This window comes from Capra hircus, chromosome 10 (assembly GCF_001704415.2).
Source record: "Capra hircus breed San Clemente chromosome 10, ASM170441v1, whole genome shotgun sequence".
NCBI lineage: Eukaryota > Metazoa > Chordata > Mammalia > Artiodactyla > Bovidae > Capra > Capra hircus.
In genome coordinates this window covers 17,839,311-17,861,478 of record NC_030817.1, presented here as the reverse complement: position 1 = coordinate 17,861,478, position 22,168 = coordinate 17,839,311, and the positions used below count along the sequence as shown (strand labels likewise).

The 22,168-nt window shown below is 37.8% G+C and overlaps 1 protein-coding gene across 3 annotated transcripts; it reads left to right on the top strand.

The window, feature by feature from the left end:
• PTGR2 (prostaglandin reductase 2) lies at positions 1,582 to 21,935 on the top strand. 3 transcript variants are annotated; one of them, XM_018053987.1, is made up of 11 exons: positions 1,582 to 1,720; positions 2,865 to 2,959; positions 4,475 to 4,559; positions 5,651 to 5,769; positions 12,664 to 12,855; positions 15,416 to 15,586; positions 16,608 to 16,817; positions 18,211 to 18,332; positions 19,130 to 19,217; positions 19,974 to 20,013; positions 20,880 to 21,935. In XM_018053987.1, the coding sequence occupies exons 3-11, from the start codon at positions 4,523 to 4,525 to the stop codon at positions 20,954 to 20,956; spliced, it is 1,056 nt and encodes a 351-aa protein (XP_017909476.1). In that variant the 5' UTR covers positions 1,582 to 1,720; positions 2,865 to 2,959; positions 4,475 to 4,522; the 3' UTR covers positions 20,957 to 21,935. The 3 variants fall into 3 exon arrangements, with proteins under 3 accessions (XP_017909476.1, XP_005686114.1, XP_005686116.1); XM_005686057.3 differs by lacking the exon at positions 2,865 to 2,959 and having other exon boundaries at positions 1,583 to 1,720; XM_005686059.3 differs by lacking the exons at positions 1,582 to 1,720; positions 2,865 to 2,959 and adding an exon at positions 3,099 to 3,555.

The window sequence follows — 22,168 nt, the reverse complement described above, 5'->3', positions numbered from 1 at the left end:
TATGACCAACCTAGATAGTATATTCAAAAGCAGAGACATTACTTTGCCGACTAAGGTCCATCTAGTCAAGGCTGTGGTTTTTCCTGTGGTCATGTATGGATGTGAGAGTTGGACTGTGAAGAAGGCTGAGCGCCGAAGAATTGATGCTTTTGAACTGTGGTTTTGGAGAAGACTCTTGAGAATCCCTTGGACTGCAAGGAGATCCAACCAGTCCATTCTGAAGATCAGCCCTGGGATTTCTTTGGAAGGAATGATGCAAAACCTCAAGCCCTTCTTTAAAATTATTTGTAACTAAAAAATAAAACGAAATAGACTTCCAGGGACTTACCTGGTGGTCCAGTGGTTAAGACTCCAAGCTCCCAAGGCAGGCGGCACAAGTGTGATCCCTCCTTGGGAAACTAGGTCCCACGTGCCACAACTAAAGAGCCCACACAAGACAATGAAGATCCTTCACAGCCAAACAAAAATAAATAATATTCTTCTGGTTATGGAGAAATATGAGACTGGCAAATCCACTCCCCACAAAATCAAACTATAAAGTGGGACAAAATTAACATAAACAACCAGCCTGTGCTCTGGAAAGTGACCAAGGGCATATAACAATCCGAGAAACATTTACACTTGAGGTAAACTGCTGAAGTTTCAGATAAGAACAGTGGAATCTGAAGTGTTTCGCCTGGGAGCTACTCCTATCTCCTCCACCACCCCAGCTCAATTTATGGGAGGTTCTGCCAGGATAGCGCAGGCCATTAGTAGCTTTTCTGCTGTGGCTGAAGGGAGACACTTTCTCTGGAGTAGTGGTCCTTCCAGCCCTTTCCAGAAGCTTTTCTAAAGAAGTAAAAAGCTCAAAGGTGCAACTACCAAGCACTCCAGCCTGTTTAATGATTCTTATACCCTTGCTCACCATCCTAGTCATCTTTCAGCTTCTAAATACTGTGATTTATACTGAGCTATTAGCTCTGACATGAATAAAATATAAATATTAATCATTTCCCCTGTCTAATTCAGAATGGACTCCCCTAGAGTTTGAAGTCCTTGGAGATCCCAGGTCTCCTAGGAACAAGCCTTGCTCAACCTAGTTCAACACAAAACAAGGTAATTAAGAACTATGAAATTGAGAAATCAGCTCACACTGGGTAATCCATCTTTCAGCAAATTGGGGTTCTTTGGGAAAGAAAAGACAGCCCTGTTGTAAGGGAAGGGGTCCTGGGCCAGCAGTCTGGAGAGACTATATATAAACTCCAGCACTGCCCCTAACCAGCGGAAAGGTAGATGATCCAATCACAGCAGTTCTCTGAGTCTGTTTCCTCAGTCTATAAAAAGAAGGGTAGACTTGTCGGGCCTGTGAACTGGCTGTGATTTTCCAATCCAAGGCTCAGGGAGAAATCCATAAAACAAAATTCCTTCTAGGGCCTGCTGGAAATGAACCCACTGGTCAAGGATGAACGGTTTGTTCCTTGTGTCTTGCCAATAGGGGCAGCCACAGGGCACCAATCCCGGTTGATTTATTAATACACTTCGCCCACACATGTGACTAGTTTCCAGATCTCCGCACCGTTCCAGCCTAAATTCCGAAAGCCCGCCCATGGGCAGGAACGGAGGTGAACGGTCGAGGTCTAGCCGTGCGCCTGCGTACTGCGGCCAGAGGGCAGAGGTCGCCCGGCTAGACCCTTGCAGATTTCCGCAAAACGCGCGAGACTTCCTCCCGAGCTCGTCAGCGGTGAGTGAGGCGCTAGGGGCCGCGGGCCGGGGCTGTTAAGGGTGGGGTTCCCGCGTGTGGGTCGAGCCTTCCGGGGGAGGAGGATCAAGGAACAGGGACGGGCCCCTTACTGACCGGGAGGAACTCCCGGCTTCCTCCCGGGGCTGCCGAGACGCTGGCATCATTGTCTAGGTCACTGGGATAGGGAATGCTTGAGGAGAAGCAGAGCTTTTTCTTTTTTCCTTTTTAAAAAATAATTGTTGGTAGTAAGCAACTGGCTTGCTGCAGTCCGTGGGGTCACAGAGTCGGACACGACTGAGCGACTGAACAACAAAAGCCACTTCAAGTTTGGCCAGAGTCGTGTCTAAGGTGCCCTTGGGACGTTTATTTAGCAGATATTTAATGGGCACCTGGCCTTCCCTGGTGGCTCAGTCAGTAAAGAAAGCGCCCGCAATTCAGGAGACCTGGGTTTGATCCCTGGGTTGGTTAGAGCCTCTGGAGAAGGAAATGGCAACCCACTCCAGTGTTCTTGCCTGGAGAATCCCTTGGACAGAGGAGTCTGACCGGCTACAGTCCATAGGGTCGCAAACAGTGGGACAGGACTGAAGCGACTTAGCACATGCAGTGTCTTCATTATCAGTTGTGTGATCATGGGCAAGTTATTCAACCTCTGTGTCTCCTTTTCCTCGTCTATAAAATGGGAACTGTAACAGTACTGTCCTCAGAGCGTCGTTGGGTGGTGGGTTAAAGGAGCCAGTGGCTATTAAGTCCTTAGTCCTGGCACTTAAGAACATTCAGGAAACAGGCTGAGAGAAGGAGCTTTCCCCATATCCCAAGTGATTAGAAGCCGGACATGTAATCTGCTCTTCCTGTTTCAGTGCCCTTCCCCTTATATTAGGCTGCAAGGTAGACATTCAGATAACACTCTCTTTTTGAGGGGTGCTAGAATTTTTCCATTGATAATTGATCTTGTATTATTTTGGAATATTGTGCTGTGCTTAGTCGCTCAGTTGTGTCCGACTCTTTGTGACCCGGTGGACTGTAGCCCGCCAGGCTCCTCTGTCCATGGAGATTCCCCAGGCAAGAATACTGGAGTGGGTTGCCATGCCCTCTTCCAGGGGATCTTCCCAACCCCAGGATTGAACCCAGGTCTCTTGCATTGCAGGTGGATTCTTTATGGCCTGAACCACCAGGGAATATTGTTTACCACCAATTAAGAAGCTACTTAATGTCATACCTGGCGAATATGGTTTGCTTGATGTCAGTCAATGAGGACTTACGTTTTTCTCCTATTTGGGGTGAATTTAATACCACCACCACCCTTCCTTTCAGATCTAGAGCTGGTGTATCATATTTTAGATTTTAATTTTGTAACTAAATATCTTTATGTTTTAAATGTGTTTGTTGTGCTATTGAGAGATACTGCACAATTATCCTACATTAGTTAATTGTGTTTGGCACTTGAAGACTTTCTTCACTTGAAAAAAGTTGCCATTTTTCACCTGGCACTTGAAAAATTTAATACAGAGGGAAAGACTCAGTTCAGTTCAGTTCAGTTTAGTTTCTCAGTCTTGTCTGACTCTTTGCGACCCCATGAATCACAGAGGGAAAGACTAGTAGTTTACTTTTCATGCTGATAAGCAATATTTAGACAAGTCTACCGTGTGCATCATTTGAAGTAATAAAGCATACATTGAAAGTAATTAGACAAAAGGGTGACAGATACGAAACCTCATTTGAAAAGACTCCTTTGGTTGAAAATTTAGCTATCATGGTGCTGTTAAACACCACTTAAGGTCAGTTTTCTTTGGATGGAAAACTTTGTTTTTTTAACCCCTGCGTAATTTATACACAAGGTGAGTCAACAGAAGATTTTCTTTAAAAAATATATTTAGCCCTATAAGACATTATAGAGTTACTGCTGTGATGAAACAGAATGCATACAGCACCACCTTAGAAAAGTGCTTAAACCCTTTAAGACTCATTTTCCTCATCTATAAGTTGGGGATAATAATAAAAACATCTAATAGAATTGTTAAATATATTAAATACTATATAAATATGTATGTGCATGTATGTGCATATATGTATGTATATTTCATAGCATAACAGTCCTTGGCACACAGAGTGACATTAACAGTCTGTTCATTTTTAGTGATGGATAAAGGAAGAAGGTCCAAGTCAGATAGTGCCAGCACTCGAACATCATTTTACTTCTTTCATTAGTTCAATTGTAAACCCAGAATAAATTGATCTTTTTTTCATTTACTTAGCCATCCTCTGTTACATAACTTCCTAGAAGGTGAGGATTTTAAAATGCTTTTGATATGTTACTTTTATGATCAGCAAAACTATTAAGAAATTTCCATTTTGATAAAGAGTTTTTGAAAATGTGGTTACATCTCAGTTAAGCAGTAGATTAACTGGCTAACTCCAGAGGAATATATCATATTGTTTTCTTTTAATCAAGCCACAGTAGGAGCCTTAATCATGAAGACATGAAGATGAGTGTGCTTGAATTATGAGGCCAAAACATTTTGTTCCACTCAATCTTCAGTAAATTTGTCCCGTTAGCCAAATATTCTAATTAGATTTAGTCTCTTTGACATACTTGGTTTAGGAGGCAAACTCTGACAGGAAACTATAAACTTTTTTGGATCCTAAATATGATTTTTCCTTTCCTCATTCAGAAACACAAGTGCACTTTTTTTTTTAGCTTTTAAATTGTTGAATATATCATTACTTTCTTGTGACTTAAAACGTTTCTGTTTATAGGAGTTATTTTATACAGAAGTCTTGTGAGACCACTGTGCAAACAAGGTGATGATTGTACAAAGAGTGGTATTGAATTCCAGACCTGGTATGTATTTGTCTGTATTTGTCTGAACAGCTGTGGTCTTTAGTAATTATTAATGCAAATGGAGTAACAAAAAGTAATAATATAATGTCGACGTGGTAAATGAAGGAAGGAAGATACTAACGCTAGTTGAGATCTTAGAGGAAATTCTTTAAACAATATTATCATTTTTAAAATAATTATCAAGGCCACTTGTTGAAGAAATAAGGTATTTTAAAGTTATTGTAATATTTAGAAGATTGTATTACAAATATATTTGGCTTTTGTTTTTTGTTTATAACATGTAATACTGATTCTTAAGATGTGCTTTTCTGTTTTATTTGAAAAGCACTGACCTGTTGCATCATAAGTCAGCTACCCGACATCTAACCTGAACCACAGAAGCTTAGGTGTGGAAGTAACCTAAGAGATTTGGGCCTATGCTCCCTTGGTTTTGATGTTTACCTAGCGTGGGGCCTAGGGAAGACACTTACCTTTTCTCAGTTTTAGAAAGAGAGCAATTAGATTAAAATGTCCGAATTCCGTTTTCGTTTTAGAAATTTGATGATTCAATGAACAGGAAGTTTTTCATGTTGATGTTTGATAGAAACCAAAACAATACTGTAAAGCAATTATCCTTCAATTATAAATAAATAAATTTGAAAAAAATGAATAGGAAGTTTTGATTATATTCATTTAAGTTTCTGTTTTCATGTTAAAATGAGGAAGGATAGTTTACCAGTTTACTTTGGCTAATGTGGTGTTTCTGCTACCTTGTAAATTTTTATTTTCCTAGTTAAAAAAAAAGCTGGCTGTGCTTTTTGGCTTTTTGAAATCCTTTTATAATTTTGTGACAGATGAGGTGATTTACCTGTTATCACCTTAAAAAAGATTTTGACATTGACAGCAACATGCCAAAGGAACTTCTTGGAGAAAGCCAAGAGCAGTTGAAACTATTTGAAGTATTTATGCTGAGCTATAGAGAAATTTCAAAGCAATAGATTTATTCATGTGTGTATTTAGGGAGTGCTGTAAGTCCCAGAGTGACCATGTAAAGAATAAGAATTCTATGGGAAAGTGCCTTTTTGATTTTATATTTTTGTCTAATATTTTAGGAAAAAATGGTCATCCAGTGGCAGAAAATTTCCGAGTAGAAGAAGTAAATTTACCAGATTGTGTCAATGAAGGACAAGTACAAGTCAGAACTCTTTATCTTTCTGTGGATCCTTACATGGTAAGAATCAGGGTTTTGTGGCCTTGTGAAAGTAATTTTATATCCATACTTTTTCATGTTGCATCTGAATTTTATTTTATTTTTAAAACATATTTATTATTTTTATTTTAAAAATATTTATTTATTTATTTGGACTGAGCTGGATCTTAGCTGCAGCATGCAGTATCTAATTCCCTGACCAGGGATCAAACCCAGGTTCCCTGCATTGGGACTGCAGAGTCTTAGTCACTGGACCGCCAGGGAGGTCCCACATCTGAATTTTATTGTATAATCCTCATGATTAATAAATATTTGAGCAATATATCTTGATACCTGTAAATTACAAATTACCTTTGTGTTTATTCACTGGTGGTATTAAGGAATGTTACAGAAGGAATGTTTTCATAATAGTAGTGCATGATTAGTCAGTGTCTTTCAAAAGTCCAGGTCACTTCCTAGTACTAAGTAAAACTTGAGATAGTAAATTAAGATGGGAAATCCTCTCAGACTCTGTACAAGCTCTTAATTCCAGTAGGTCTCTTTTGAAAGGAACAAACTCACTGATGCTACTTCCACATAAAGGAGGTTTATTGAAAAGAAGTTATATGTTGCCTAGGTCTACAGCTGAGAAGCCATCAGGCACATGAACTTAGGCTTTATAAACATGGATAGTTTTATTTCTTGCTTTCCTAGTGGATCCTTTTTGTTTCGTTTTCTTGCCTATTACCCTGACTTAGAACCTCGAATATAGTGTTGTAAGTGGCAAGAATGGACATCCTTGCTTGATCCTGATCTTAAGGGAGAAGCATTCAGTCTTTCACCAGTAAGCTTGTTGTTAGCTGTGGGATTTTTCTAGATGCCCTTTATCTAGGCTGAGGAGATTTCCTTCTATTCCTGGTTTTTTGATTGTTTTTTATCATCAAGGGGCATTGGATAATTTTTATTGTGGTAAGATGCATGTGGAGAAGGAAATGGCAACCCACTCCAGTGTTCTTGCCTGGAGAATCCCAGGGATGGTAGAGCCTGGTGGTTCATCATCACAGAAACTCTGTGCCCATTAAACAATAAAATCCCCATTAACTCCTCCAAAAGGGAGATTTGGATTTTGTCATATGCTTTTTCTGCTTCCATTGAAATGATTGTGTGATTTTTGTCTTTTAATCCATTGATATGGTTTATTATATTAATTGACTATCAGATGTTAAACCAATCCTGCATTCTTGGGAGAAAAATCCCACTTGGTCCTGCTGTGTAGTTCCTTTCCTTTGATATGTTGCTAGATTTTTTTACTACTGTTTTGTTAAGGCTTTTTGCATCCATGAGCTATTTCAAATCCTGGAAGATGATGCTGTGAAAGTGCTGCACTCAATATGCCAGCACATTTGGAAAACTCAGCAGTGGCCGCAGGACTGGAAAAGGTCAATTTTCATTCCAATCCCAAAGAAAGGTAATGCCAAAGAATGCTCAAACTACCGCACAATTGTACTCATCTCACATGCTAGTGAGTAATGCTCAAAATTCTCCAAGCCAAGCTTCAGCAATACATGAACTGTGAACTTCCAGATGTTCAAGCTGGTTTTAGAAAAGGCAGAGGAACCAGAGATCAAATTGCCAACATCTGCTGGATCATGGAAAAAGCAAGAGAGTTCCAGAAAAACATCTATTTCTGCTTTATTGACTATGCCAAAGCCTTTGACTGTGTGGATCACAAGAAACTGTGGAAAATTCTGAAAGAGATGGGAATACCAGACCACCTGACCTGCCTCTTGAGAAACCTGTATGCAGGTCAGGAAGCAACAGTTTGGACATGGAACAACAGACTGGTTCCAAATAGGAAAAGGAGTACGTCAAGGCTGTATATTGTCACCCTGCTTATTTAACTTATATGCAGAGTACATCATGAGAAACGTTGGGCTGGAAGAAGCACAAGCTGGAATCAAGATTTCTGGGAGAAATATCAATAACCTCAGATAGGCAAATGACACCACCCTTATGGCAGAAAGTGAAGAGGAACTAAAAAGCCTCTTGATGAAAGTGAAAGAGGAGAGTGAAAAAGTTGGCTTAAAGCTCAACACTCAGAAAACGAAGATCATGGCATCTGGTCCCATCACTTCATGGCAAATAGATGGGGAAACAGTGGAAACAGTGTCAGACTTTATTTTTTTGGGCTCCAAAATCACTGCAGATGGTGACTGCAGCCATGAAATTAAAAGATGCTTACTCCTTGGAAAGAAAGTTGTGACCAATTAGATAGCATATTGAAAAACAGAGACATTACTTTGCCAACAAAGGTCCATCTAGTCAAGGCTATGGTTTTTCCAGTGGTCATGTATGGATGTGAGAGTTGGACTGTGAAGAAAGCTGAGCGCTGAAGAATTGATGGTTTTGAACTGTGGTGTTGGAGAAGACTCTTGAGAGTCCCTTGGACTGCAAGGAGATCCAACCAGTCCATTCTGAAGGAGATCAGCCCTGGGTGTTCATTGGAAGGAATGATGCTAAAGCTGAAACTCCAGTACTTTGTCCACCTCATGAAGAGCTGACTCATTGGAAAACACTCTGATGCTGGGAGGGATTGAGGGCAGGAGGAGAAGGGGACGACAGAGGATGAGATGGCTGGATGGCATCACTGACTCGATGGACATGAGTTTGAATGAACTCCAGGAGTTGGTGATGGACAGGGAGGCCTGGTGTGCTGCAATTCATGGGGTCACAAAGAGTCGGACACAACTGAGCAACTGAACTCAACTGAACTGAAAGATTAACTTTCTGGACATGGTCTAAGACTCTAGCCCCTGTTTGCCTGCCCAGCCTCTCCATACCCTTTGACTCTCACCTTGCTGAATTTCATTCTTGTATAACACACCGGTACACCTTTTGGCTTAGGCCAAAATCATGTCTTTCTGTATTTTATGATTTATCATAAAATCATTTTCTGTATTTTATGATGCTTTGACATCTTAGGAGCCTTGCTAATCCTGGAGAGACTGCCCCTCCCAGTGCTAGCTGAGTTTTAGAGATAATAAACGATTTTCGTGGGACATACCTTTCATATGTAAACCAATCAACTTAAATCCCATATTTCCAGCCACTTCCTTCCTCTAACTCTCATATACCACATCAAAATTTCTACCCCGCCCTAAATCACCCAAGGGCTAGGTGCCAGACAACTAGGAACATATCCATGAGCCAGAGTCCACTGAAGTTATTCAGTCTGTCCAATTCTAATGTACCCAAGCTTGCCTATCCTACTTTACCCACTCCTTTTCCTGGAAGCCCCAATAAAGAGTGGGCCATGCTGTCCTCTCCCCGCTTTTGCCTCCAAACTCTGGTGCTTTCCCATGTGACCCTGTGTGATATGATATGCCTTTTCTCTAGGGTGTTATAATAAGTTCTTCTTTCAAGGCAATTGTATCTAAGTCTGTCATATTATAATAACTGATTAAAACAACATTCTGGGAACTTCCCTGGTGGCTCTGCCTGCTAGTACAAAGACACAGGTTTGATCCCTGGTCCAGGAAGATCCCACATACCTCGGGGCAACTAAGCCCAGGTGCCACAACTACTGAGCCCACGCTCTAGAGCTTGAACTCTGCAGTAAGAGAAGCTACCACAACTGGAAAAAGCCAGCATGCAGCAATGAAGACCCAACACAGACATAAATAGATCAATAATAATAAAAAACCCCAAAATTTTGGGTACAAATGAAAACAAGCCTCCATATCTAAAAACTTCCTTTCTCTTTACCTGACCAACTCCTCTTATTCCCTAGAAGCCTGCTTTTGCTTTAAAGAGATTTACTTTGGCAAATCATCCTTAACCCTCAGACTATTCCTCTCTATTAGATTTTCTCAAAAATACCTTGACCTTCAGCATGTATCCCAGTTTTAATTAATAATTATTTAGTTATCAGATGTTTGTCTTCCCTAATAAAAACTTATTAAAATAGAGGTCTTATTTATCCCTGTATCTCCAGTGACTAGCATAAGTGTTTATTAAATATGAATTAAAGGAAGGAAGAAAATTACTTTGGTTGCTTTCACTAGACACTGTTCTTAAAAAAAAAAAAAAAAGTGGGACTTACCTGGTGATCCAGTGGCTAAGACTCTGAGGCTTCCTGCAGGGAGCCTGGGTTCAGTCCCTGGTCAGGGAACTGGATCCCACATGCCACAACTAAGGCCTGGTGCAGCCAAATAAATATTTTTTAAAAAGTATTCTTTAACAAAAAAGGACATAAGCATCTTTAAAGGGAAAAAAGGAATCTGCTGAGCATTAAATTATTGAAATTTTATATCATTCCAAATTTATGACTGATTTTAATCACTGTGTATGTATTACATTTTAGATGGTTATATTTAATATGTATATACTATTTTGATTTCATGTTTGTGGTTTTATATTCATATCTTCATATGAGAAATTAGTCCAAATGTTATTTTGCTGATTGTATAACATTTTATCTTATTGACATCATTCACTTACCTATACTCCTTCCCACTTTTTCGATTAGCTTTAAGAATCAGGTACTTGGTGTGGCCAGTATCCAATGGCTGCTATACTTGCTTTGAAGAATATATGGGGACTTTCCTGGTAGTCTAGTGGTTGAGAGTCTGCCGCCAATACAGGGGACATGGGTTTCATCCCTGGTCTGGGAAGATTCTACATACTTGGGGTAACTAAAGCCCGTGCGCCACAACTACTGAGCCCACATGTGCCAGAGCCCGTGCTCCACAACAGGAGAAGCCACCGCAGTGAGAAGCCCACACCCCGCAACGAAAGAGTAGCCCCCACTCTCTGCAACTGGAGAAAGCACCTGTGGAGCAATGAAGATCCAGCACAGCCAAAAATAAATAAATCATTTCTTTTTAAATCTTAAAAAAAAAATTAAAAGGATATATGGGAGGGGCACACAAGCAGAAGTGTAGTATATTCCCACAGGAGCTTTGGCATCAATATGCCATGTGGTCTTTTACCCTGGTGAGCTAAACCAGACCATGTAGGGCCCCTTGATGGAGCAGCCTTCTTTCTCTTCCATCTCCTGGACCACACTGTAGGCTTATACATCTTGGCCTCTGTAAGAGAGGAAAGAATGAGCCACAGAGAGGAAGAAAGCCTTACTTGCCTCCCAGAGAAGTCTTTAGCCCTAGTTCTATGGAAAGGTGTGGTACTGTGGTGATACTTTGTCTTTAAATAAAGAGAACATCAATCTGAAGTTAGGGGGAATGATGTAGTACTTGGTCTAAAGTTTGATGAACAGCTGTATAAAAATTGTTTCATTTCTCTTTTGGGTTATTTCCATTGTGGAAGCAGTATTGCTCAACTGAAGAAATGAGTAGTATTATGGTCTATATGTTGCAAGTCTGTTTTCTATTAAAAATGGATGGTTTATAATACTATCAGCAACATGTCAGAGTACCTAATTTGCTACAACCCATTGACACAGAATCTTGTATTATGCTAGCATATAAGACATAAAATTATTTAAGAGGGGCTTCTCAGGTGGCACTAGTGGTAAAGAACCCGCCTGCCAATGCAGGAGACATAAAAGACATGGGTTCGATCCCTGGGTCAGGAAGATCCCCTTGAGTAGGCAAGGGCAACCCACTCCAGTATTCTTGCCAGGAGAATCCCCATGGACAGAGGAGCCTGGCAGGATATAGTCCATGGGGCCGCAAACAGTTGGACATGACTGAGCTACTAACACACACACAATCCACATGTCATACAGTTCACACATTTAAAATGTATACTTCAGTAGTTTTTAGTTCATTCACAAAGTTGTCTTTACCACAATCTAATTTTAGAATGTAAATTCTTTTTTTTAAAAGGGCATAGAATTTGCATAGAAGCTACACATATCCTCTCAAATACTTTAAAAAATCATTTATTAATTCATTTTTGGCTGTGCTGGCTCATTGTTGCTGCCCAAAGCCTTTCTCTGGTTGCAGGGTTAGAGGGGAGTTGTGGTGTGGGGCGGCAGGGTGTTGGTCTACTGTTTGTTGCAGTACACAGGCTTCTCATCGCGGTGGCTGCTCTTGTAGTGGAGCACGGACTCTAGGGTGCTGAAGGCTTCGGCAGCCGTGGTAAGTGGGCTCAATAGTTGCTGTTCCTGGGCGCTAGAGCACAGGCTCAATAATTGTGGCACACAGGCATAGTTGCTCCATGCCATGTGGAATCTTCCCGGACCAAGGATCAAACCCTTGTCTCTTACATGGGCAGGTAGATTCTTTACCACTGAGCCACCAGGAAAGCTCCTTAAATTCTTTTTTACTTTATTTTTAATTGGAAGATAATTACTTTGCAATATTGTGATGACTTCTGCCATACATCAACATGAATCAGCCAGAGGTATACATATGTCCCCTCCTTCTTAAACCTCCTTCCCACCTCCCTCCTCATCCCATCCCTCCAGGTTATCACATAGCACTGGCTTTGGGTTCCCTACATCTTACAGAAAATTCCCATTAGCTATCTGTTTTACATATCATAATATATGTGTTTCAATACTACTCTCTCAAGTCATCCCACCCTCTCCCTCCCGCACTGTGACTGTAAGTCTGTTCTTTACATCTGTGTCTCCTTTGCTGCCCCCTAAATAGGATCATCAGTACCATCTTTCTAGATTCCATATATATATATATATATATATGTGTATGTGTTAATATATATTTGTCTTTCTTATTTATTTCATTCTGTATAATAGGCTCTAGGTTCATTAAATTCTTTTTAAATTTCACTTCTTGTTTTTTTCAGCATAACAAATAACTGAAAGGAAGAGAGAAATTAAGATGAGTTTTGTTTGGCTAACACTGTACTTAATATTACTGAATTATATACTTCTTTTAGTCAATGGGTAAATAAGTAAACTGGTTCAGTATTATCAGACAGAAGTATCCCAATCTGTGTTTCTTTTTTTAGCGTTGTAGAATGAATGAAGACACTGGCAGTGACTATATAACACCTTGGCAGCTGTCTCAGGTGGTTGATGGTGGAGGTGTTGGGATTATAGAAGAAAGCAAACACACAAATTTTACGAAAGGCGATTTTGTGACTTCCTTCTATTGGCCCTGGCAAACCAAGGTTATTCTGGATGGCAATATCCTTGAAAAGGTGATGTACAATATAAAGTAGCTGATTTTTCTCTCTTGTTATTCCTTCTTTGTGCATTTGGTGTTTGGTTTTGTTTGCTTTTTTTTAGGGGACAAAATAAAAGCCTATGTTTTCTTTTTAGATAGCTGTCAGAATGTGAAAAGCCTTTATTCCTCTTCCACTGTTGGCTGTAACTATTTATGACAGTTCTTAGATTGCCAATGAATGATGTTGTTTTCCATATTTAATTCTCAAATTTTACATGTCTAAAATAAAACCTGAGCTATAAGCATCAAAAAATGCTTTATACTAAGAACCAGAATGCCCTTTATAGTTAAATACTTGAAAACTTTCCTAGGAAAGCTCCAATACTTGGTCCACCTGATGCAAAGAGCTGACTCATTGGAAGATACTCTCATGCTGGGAAAGATTGAGGGCAGAAGGAGAAGGGGCCGACAGAGGATGAGATGGTTGTGCGGCATCAGTGACGCAATGGACATGAGTCTGAGCAAACTCCAGAGGTAGTGAAGGACAGGAAAGCCTGTCATGCTGCAGTCCATGAGGTTGCAGAGTTGGACACATCTAAGTGACTGAACAACAACAACAAGCAATTACCGCTTGACTCAAGAAATCCATTTGGTTTGTGCTTGAAATTCTATCTTGTGGCAGAAATCTTGAGTTCGGTTTCTACTGTTTGGTTGAGTCATGTGAAATTACCAGTATTTGTCTGCTTTGACCTACAAAAACTGGCAGCTTCATGTAATTCAGCCTAATAACTGTCATCAAGGAAGTTACGGTATGTCTCTAACCTCAGTTTCCTCATGTGCAAAATGAAAACAATAGCTGTCTCACCAGTGAATGTGAGAATTACATTAAATTTAATTAAATTAGAATTATTTAAATTAAATTTATAATAAATGTGATCAAGGCAAAAAACTTTATATAATTTTAGTATTCTTTATGATTACAGATTTTTACAGTTAGTTAAAGGTGGCTGTTAAGATATAAGTGATATGGGAGACATTACACAATCATTTTACCAATGGTACTAATAAACGATGTTTAACTGGAAATTTCTTAGTAGGAAGTGAAAAAGAAACATTCAACAGTTTCTAGCTTTCCCTGTCATAGTGATATAGTGGGAAATTGAGTAGTTGGGGAGAGCTTAAAAATGTTTGGGAAGTAGGTATTCGAAATGAGGAAGATGAATTAAGAAAGGATAGAAAGATGATATTTACTAAACACAACTTATCTCACAATGGTTGTTTTTTTTTTTTCCTGGCTTTACTAATAAATAACTGCTACCTACAGGATATATTTCTATGTCTGGAGAAGGAAATGGCAACCCACTTCAGTATTCTTGCCTGGAAAATCCCATGGACAGAGGAGCTTGGCAAGCTACAGTCCATGGCGTCAGAAGAGCTGGACACAACTTAGCAACTAGACCACCAAGCCACCGTATTTCTGTATAATGTACTGTAGACCTTTCTGTATATTGTAGACTTTAATATCTCCATTACCTTTATCTACACATCAGACTTGACTGATAGCCATTTAAAACTGATTACAAACTGCCATTTTTTTCTTTGTGGCAGTTTAATTGCAAATCAAGGTGGTGAATCTTGATTACTTTTGGTGATTTGTTACATTTTTAATCTCTAAAAGTATTATAAAACTTTATGGTAGAGAATCTTTCTATATAATTTTTTTTTCATTTTCCCTTAATGTTACAGATGAGAAAACAGACAGAAAATGTAAGAGATGTACAATTAACTATTGATTGGGCCTGGTAAACATATAAGTGTAAAATACTGAAAAGCTGAGACACCTCATTTTACTCTGTAATTAAACGAGAAGAAATTGTATCACACCTTCCTTATATTTTCATGAAACATTTGAAGTATCGGTAATGAGAACTGTTAAAGAGTTTGAGTTGACTTTTATATAGATAAGTGTTTACTCTGAAATTGCTCAGAGATTTTTAAACCTTCCAGATTTGTGTAGTGTTTCCTGTGAAGTGTTTCTTCTCTTTTGATATATTTGAGACACTGGCAAGAAAGACTGAAAAATGGTTTACTGTTCATGTTGGGTTGTTTATTAGTCCGCTTAAACTGCTTGAACTGTTGTTACAAAATACAATGGACTGAAATTTATTATTACAGCAGAAATTTATTTTCTTACACTTCTGGAGGCTAGAGGTCTGAGGTCAAGGTGCTGGAAAATTTGGTTTCTGGTGGAGCCTCTCTTCCTGACTTTCAGATGGCCCTGTTCTCCCTGTATCCTCACACAGCATCCAGCCTTTCTTCTGTGTAACTGCCGAGAAACAGATCTCTGTTGGCCCTTTCTCTTCTAAGGCCCTAAGTCCTATCAGATTAGGGCCCCTCCCTGATACCCCCATTTAACCTTAATTATCTCCTTAAAAAACCGTATCTCCAAATTCAGTCACACTGAAAGAGTTAGGTCTTTAACATACGTGTTTGGGGAGTTCATATTCATGAAGTAATATGTTGTCTCTACTTTGTTGACTTAAGACAGAAATTCCTAATATTATTTTTTTAAAGGTTTATATATTTTATTTTAGGTAGATCCACAACTTGTGGATGGACACCTTTCATACTTTCTTGGAGCTATAGGGATGCCTGGTTTGACTTCCTTGATTGGGGTACAGGAAAAAGGTCATATAACTGCTGGATCTAATCAGACAATGGTTGTTAGTGGGGCTGCTGGTGCTTGTGGATCCTTGGCTGGGCAGGTAAGCTTTTGGAGAATTATCTGATTTTCTAAAAAACTGGTCATAACTGAATCTCTGGATCTGTATATATAGTTTAATATATACAGTTGAGCAAATTTGTAATGTTATTTTACATATATTTGGTAGAAATGATATTATTGTATGATTAGACTCTCTTCTTAACAATGTGAAAAATGTAGATTTTTTATATTTTATTCTCTTTTAACCAAAAATGACATGGTAAATGCTGGAGCATTGCTCTAATCTATATGAAGGAGAAAAATCACAGAGTACCTGTCTGGAATTCCATGAATTGAAAAAATAAATTTATATTTTAAAAATATCTTCAAATAAGAAAGCACTTACTGGTTTCTAGAGATAGGTTAATGTATTCCCAAGTGACTCAGTGGTAAAGAATCTGTCTGCAGTGCAGACGCAGAGACATGGGTTCAATCCATGGGTTGAGAAGATCCCTTGGAGAAGGAAGTGGCAACCCACTCCAGTATTCTTGCCTAGGAAATCTCATGGGCAGAGGAGCTTGGTGAGTTACAGTTCATGGGGTCCCAAAAGAGTCAGACATGACTTAACTACTAAACAACAGCAACAGAGATACTAGTAAACATTATGATACAGTTTTATAAAGTACATTATTTTATGAATAGCAGCCTTCTGTGAAACCACAGAAACAAACATTTAACCTTAATAGTGATTTTAATTCCTCACAGGCCCCAAAAATATTGAATTGCAAGATAGAGATGTTTTTGGTTTGAGTGTTCCTTTTATAAGCTCATCTTTAAATTGTGAGATTTTAACATTCAAACTAAGTCTAATTTTATTCAGTCTTAATGTTTTTAAGAATGCTGTTATATCTGTTCTTCAGTTCTTTTGGTTTCAAATTACCTTTCTTGAAAAGACTTACAAAAGCCTAAATTGTGATGAACACTTTCATATAGGTACTTGTATTATCTTGCATATTTTCACATTTTTACACTTCAATTGTGACAAGAGAACGTTGTTTAATTTTCACAAATTTCTCCCCTAGATTGGCCATTTGCTGGGCTGTTCCAGAGTTGTGGGAATTTGTGGAACACCTGAGAAGTGCCTCTTTTTGACCTCAGAATTGGGCTTCGATGCTGCAATTAATTATAAAGAGGAGAATGTTGCAGAACAACTCCATAAATTATGCCCAGCTGGAGTCGACGTTTACTTCGACAATGTTGGCGGTGACATCAGTGATACAGTGATAAGTCAGGTGGTTTTCTGATTTGTTGGTTATAAATTTGAATGCTATATTTTATTTGATGTGATATCTTTTTACCTGATAGTGAGAAAGAAAAAAAACTTTATAAACTTGTAGGGTTTATGGTGAAAAACAATATGATGGTCAGTATTCTAATTAAGTGATACAGAAGAGCTTGATGAAGCTGTTTCCATTTGTTTGCAGATTTGCACTATGAGCATCAGTTTTAGTTCTTTGCTAGCAATGTTATATTTTCACCTTTATTTTTGTGAAAAATTACAGTTGTATTATGCAAGTGAAGTTCTAAGCTCTAACTCACTTCTAACCATCAGCTCTCAGCCATCACCCTCTGACTTTGGGTTGGGAAAGGATTTTTATAGTTTACAGGTATTTGCATATTTTAATTGACAGCTTTATAATTTATCAACATTAGCTATTGACACTGCATTGTCCTTTACTATATGTAAAATTATTTTCAATTGAGGTTAAATTATTTAAACCCAAAGAAATACTCCACCAGTAATAATGGAAGTAGCAACAATGACAATGACAACTAATGAAATTCTTTTGCAGATTACCAAAATCTTATTTTTTTACCTCTATATTCCTTTCAGTTCAGTTCAGTCCAGTCGCTCAGTCATGTCTGACTCTTTGCGACCCCACGGACTGCAGCACACCAGGTCTCCCTGTCCATCGACAACTCCCAGAGTTTACTCAAACTCATGTCCATTGAGTTGGTGATGCCATCCAACCATCTCATCCTCTGTCACCCCCTTCTCCTCCTGCCCTCAATCTTTCCCAGCATCAGGGTCTTTTCAAATGAGTCAGCTCTTCGCATTAGGTTGCCAAAGTATTGAAGTTTCAGCTTCAGCATCAGTCCTTCCAGTGAATATTCAGGACTGATTTCCTTTAGGATGGACTGGTTGGATCTCCTTGCAGTCCAGGGGACTCTTAAGAGTCTTCTCCAACACCACATTTCAAAAGCGTCAATTCTTTGGCACTCAGCTTTCTTTATAGTCCAACTCTCACATCCATACGTGACTACTGGAAAAACCTTTGGGGTAGATTTATTTGCTAGCTAATTAAAACTCTTTGATACATATACTGGGTGAGTCTTTAGAACAACATCAATTAATTGGCATTAAGGGATTAAATACTATAGGGAATTCCTTATAGTATTTAGTCCTAACCCACAGTGTTGTTAGGACTGTGCACTTTCACTGCCAAGGGCACAGATTCAGTCCCTGATACGGAAACTAAGATTCCACAGACCGTGTGGTGCGGCCATTAAAAAAAAAAGATTAAATACTAGAATCAAGGAGGTTTTCACTGAGGCAGCCATAAGATCATTAAATACAGGGAAGGTGTATATCTTAAGGTCTAATCATCAGTTTTCTCTGAACAGATGAATCAGAACAGCCACATCATCCTATGTGGTCAGATTTCTCAGTACAACAAAGACGTGCCTTATCCTCCTCCACTACCCCCTGCTATAGAAGCAATCCAGAAAGAAAGAAACATCACAAGGTATGTTCTACACTTTCCCCATATTACCAGATTCAACTGGTTTAAAGATCACAGATGTATATGAAATATATTGTTCTTCATATATAATTGTTTCCTATTAAATAAAATTTGAAAATGTACATTTTAAGGTGGTTCAATATTTAGGTTTAGGTTAACTAGCTCACTGGCAGAAAACTTTTTGAAAAATGCGCCTGTTCAGTCCATCTTTTTTCGTGAATGTTAGAAATTCAACTCATACTGGCTGAAGTGCAGAAGACATTTATTGGTTCATGTATTGAGAAGTTCAATATTAGTGCTGGCTTAGATTTGGCTGGGTTAAAGTTTTGCATAATGGTGTCCAGACTCAGTTTTTCTTCACCCTGGGCTGTGCTTTTTTCTGGGTTGGCATGGCTCTGTGTGGACTCTTCTCTTGCAGTAGCAACAGGATGACTGTTATCTTTGCTCTTACATTTCACCAGGTTAGCAATCCAAGCAAAAAGAGAACAGCTCTCTTCTTGCAGTTTTATCAAGTCCCAAAGCTGATATGTATCAGCTCAGACTGGCCTGGCTTTCATCACATGAGGGTGGGGAAAAGATGCAACCCACAAAGTAAAACCACAGTGTTACTACTACATGGGACTGTCGATCCTGAGCAGACAAAACAATAGAAGTCCACTATACGTATGCTTGTAATTGCACCTAAAGCTGTATTTGACCAGACTGTATGTAATTAACAAGTTTTTGAATTCTGGAATGATTTGATATGAGCTTTCTCCCTCCCTAGTCTCTGATTATTATCCTTTTCTTCCCCACTACAGAGAAAGATTTCTGGTGTTAAATTATAAGGATAAATTTGAGTTTGGTATTCTCCAACTGAGTCGATGGTTTAAAGAAGGAAAGCTAAAGGTAGAACTTGCTTCTATTCTTGATCAATATCATTCTTCCTGCTACTTGATATACTTTTGTATTATTTGAATTTAATATTTGTTTCATAATAAATGTTTCTTTAAAATAAAAGTATACTGAATATCATAAATTAACTTTACCTCCCAGAGGAATATAATCCTCCTGATTGAGAAACCTTCCCATCATTCCCTTTATCTAAAATTTTATTAAACTTTACTTTTCTTAGATTATATGACAAGATGAATAGGTTTTTGTCTTTTCTAAATTGTAATATTCACTAGCAAATATTTATGGAATATTACTATGTGTTAGAAGTTGTTCTTTCTCAAAAATCTTTTAAGCATTTCTTAGTACCTCTCCACCACCCTACAACCTGCCCTTCCTGGACCTTCTGATAGATCTCTTGGTTGTGGTTGAAAATCAGCAGTTATCAATCAGGTCCAGGGACCCCTGATCTAAGATGTTCTTAAAACATGCAAATGATAGGCAAAGGTGTATGTGTATGTGTGCTTATATAGTTTGTTTTTTGAAAAGAGGGTGTACAGCATATGATGTTACTAACCGAAGATTAGACAGTGGGAAAATAGGATTGTATTAATATTTTAAAAATCAATTGATAGGAAACTTTTCTGATGTAGCTATATAAAATGAAAAATATCTATTTTTAGACAGAAAGTGCTAAATAATATTGCTGCCTTTTGCAAAAATGCAAACCATTAAATAGAAACACTGAAGTCTACCTATTTCAATTTACAGATCAAGGAGACTATGGTAAATGGATTGGAAAACATGGGAGGTAAGATGAATGTAGATTTATTTACTATACACATCAGTTTGGCACAGATACTATCTTTTTTCTTTTAATTATTCTTTTCAGTTGTTTTTTTCCTGTTTGAATCACATTTCTTTCCTGTGAAACCTTAAATATCTTAAACTCTATGAAAGTTCAACTTAGTGGTATTTAAGAGCTATTGTTTTCTCATTTCAAATTGTAAAATATTTCTTTGTTTTTATAAATAATTATTAAAAATTGTAAGAATTGTGAAAGTTATCTAGCCTCTAGGTAACTTTCTCAGATTGAATGGTTCTAAGTCATCAATCATAAGATTACATTAAGCAGATTTTCAGTATTTCTTTTTTTTTGGCTAACATACAGATTTCAACAATCTTTTATTTTAAATGAAGAAAATTAAATCAAACTGCTAATTTTTCCTTTTTAAGAAAAAAATCTAATGTATTTGGTTAATGTGTTTACCAAACTGAAATATAAAATTCACTCACATGATAGATGTTCATTTCATTTAGTAAAACTTTATGATTAGATTTCTAATATTTTTTAAGCTATTAAAATTGTTTTTTCTGACATTTATCCTCATACTTATTTTGCTGTAGTCTTCAGACTCTGTAACATTGAACATGGATGTAGATGCCAATTAAACATTTTTAGTTTGGGTAAAAAAACACATTTTTAAGATGTTAATTGGGTTGATTTGTCCTGTAACTTTGCTAGTGTTTTACTAGCAGTTTCTATTCATGAAAGTTTCCTTCGGTACTTAAAATCATCAAAGAAATTATTCACATTAATCATATGTACCTGGTCACATGTATGATGGTGACATTATGTTGTCAGATAACTTCGTTTTTGTTTTTTTTTCTTTGTAGCTGCATTCCAGTCCATGATGACGGGAGGTAACATCGGAAAGCAGATAGTTTGCATTTCAGGAGATACCTCTTTGTAATCTCCATAAACATCTTCATCAAGGAAATACATGGATTTCTTTCCATTCTGCTGAAAGATTTCAAGATACATTAAAAAAAAACCCTTAAGAGTATAGATAGTTTTTGCTTTAAATGTGATAATAGGGGATATTTTCTTAGTTGTACAACATAATTCACTCCTATATCTTTACTATCATATATTTACATCCTATGATTGTTTACAATAATAGATTGATGTCAACATGACCTATTTTTCCTTCTTTTGCTAAAACTAATATTATGTGAAATTTATATCAGATATTCAGAAACTGTTGGAGATTTAATGTAACTTTAATAGATCATACAAAATATTTTTTAAATTAATAGTTTTTATAACTTTATGTTTGTTTAAAATAGAATGCTTGAAAAGACACTTACAAATACGTATTCAATCAGAAATGTTTTACATAATTCTTGAACTGTAGCTTGGTGCAAGAATAAATGGGATGGTGTTTCCATATTGTGTTGATGGAAAAGGGACTTAATGGCAGGGTGTGTGTGTGCAGGAGTTTGGGGAAATTTAGAGCTTATCGAACAGTTTTTGGAGTAGAATAGAGGCTTTGTGTCGGAAGTAGTATAAGTTAAATTACTGAGACTGGTTAGGTTGATGGAGGGACTTACTACAGAGGATGATCTATTTGTGTTTTGCCAAGTAGTCCACAGTATAGCCTGAAAACCCAAGTCTGTATTGATAAAAGCCTATGTTTATTTTAGGTTAGTAGGTGCATCCTGTCAAATAGTTACAAAGATTTCAAGAGAAATAGGTATAGACATCACTTCAAGTTTTAAGTGATGAAAGATTTAAACAATACAGCCTCAAAAAATGACAGAACTGACTGAGCGAAAGTAATAAATGGTTGTAAACATGAATGTTCAGCACCTATTAATGTATCTCTAGATAAGAGCATTTGTTTTATTCATTGTAATGAACCCTTTAATACAGTAAAATTGAGGATTTTTGAGTGTTGTGCTGCTTTATGGTCAGCAGTTTACAAACTGTAGTATACTTTTGTGTAGATTGGAACTGTGTTGTAATCAGTCATTCCAGTTGACCTCAGTGGCCTTCAGTTCTTTCTGTTGGATATACTTTTCTATTTCATCTCCAGAGAGAGCTTCATCTCTATTTCCAGTCTCTTGAGCTAGCTAGGCCCTTCCCTGGTGGCTCAGACAGGAAGGAATCTGCTTGCAATGCA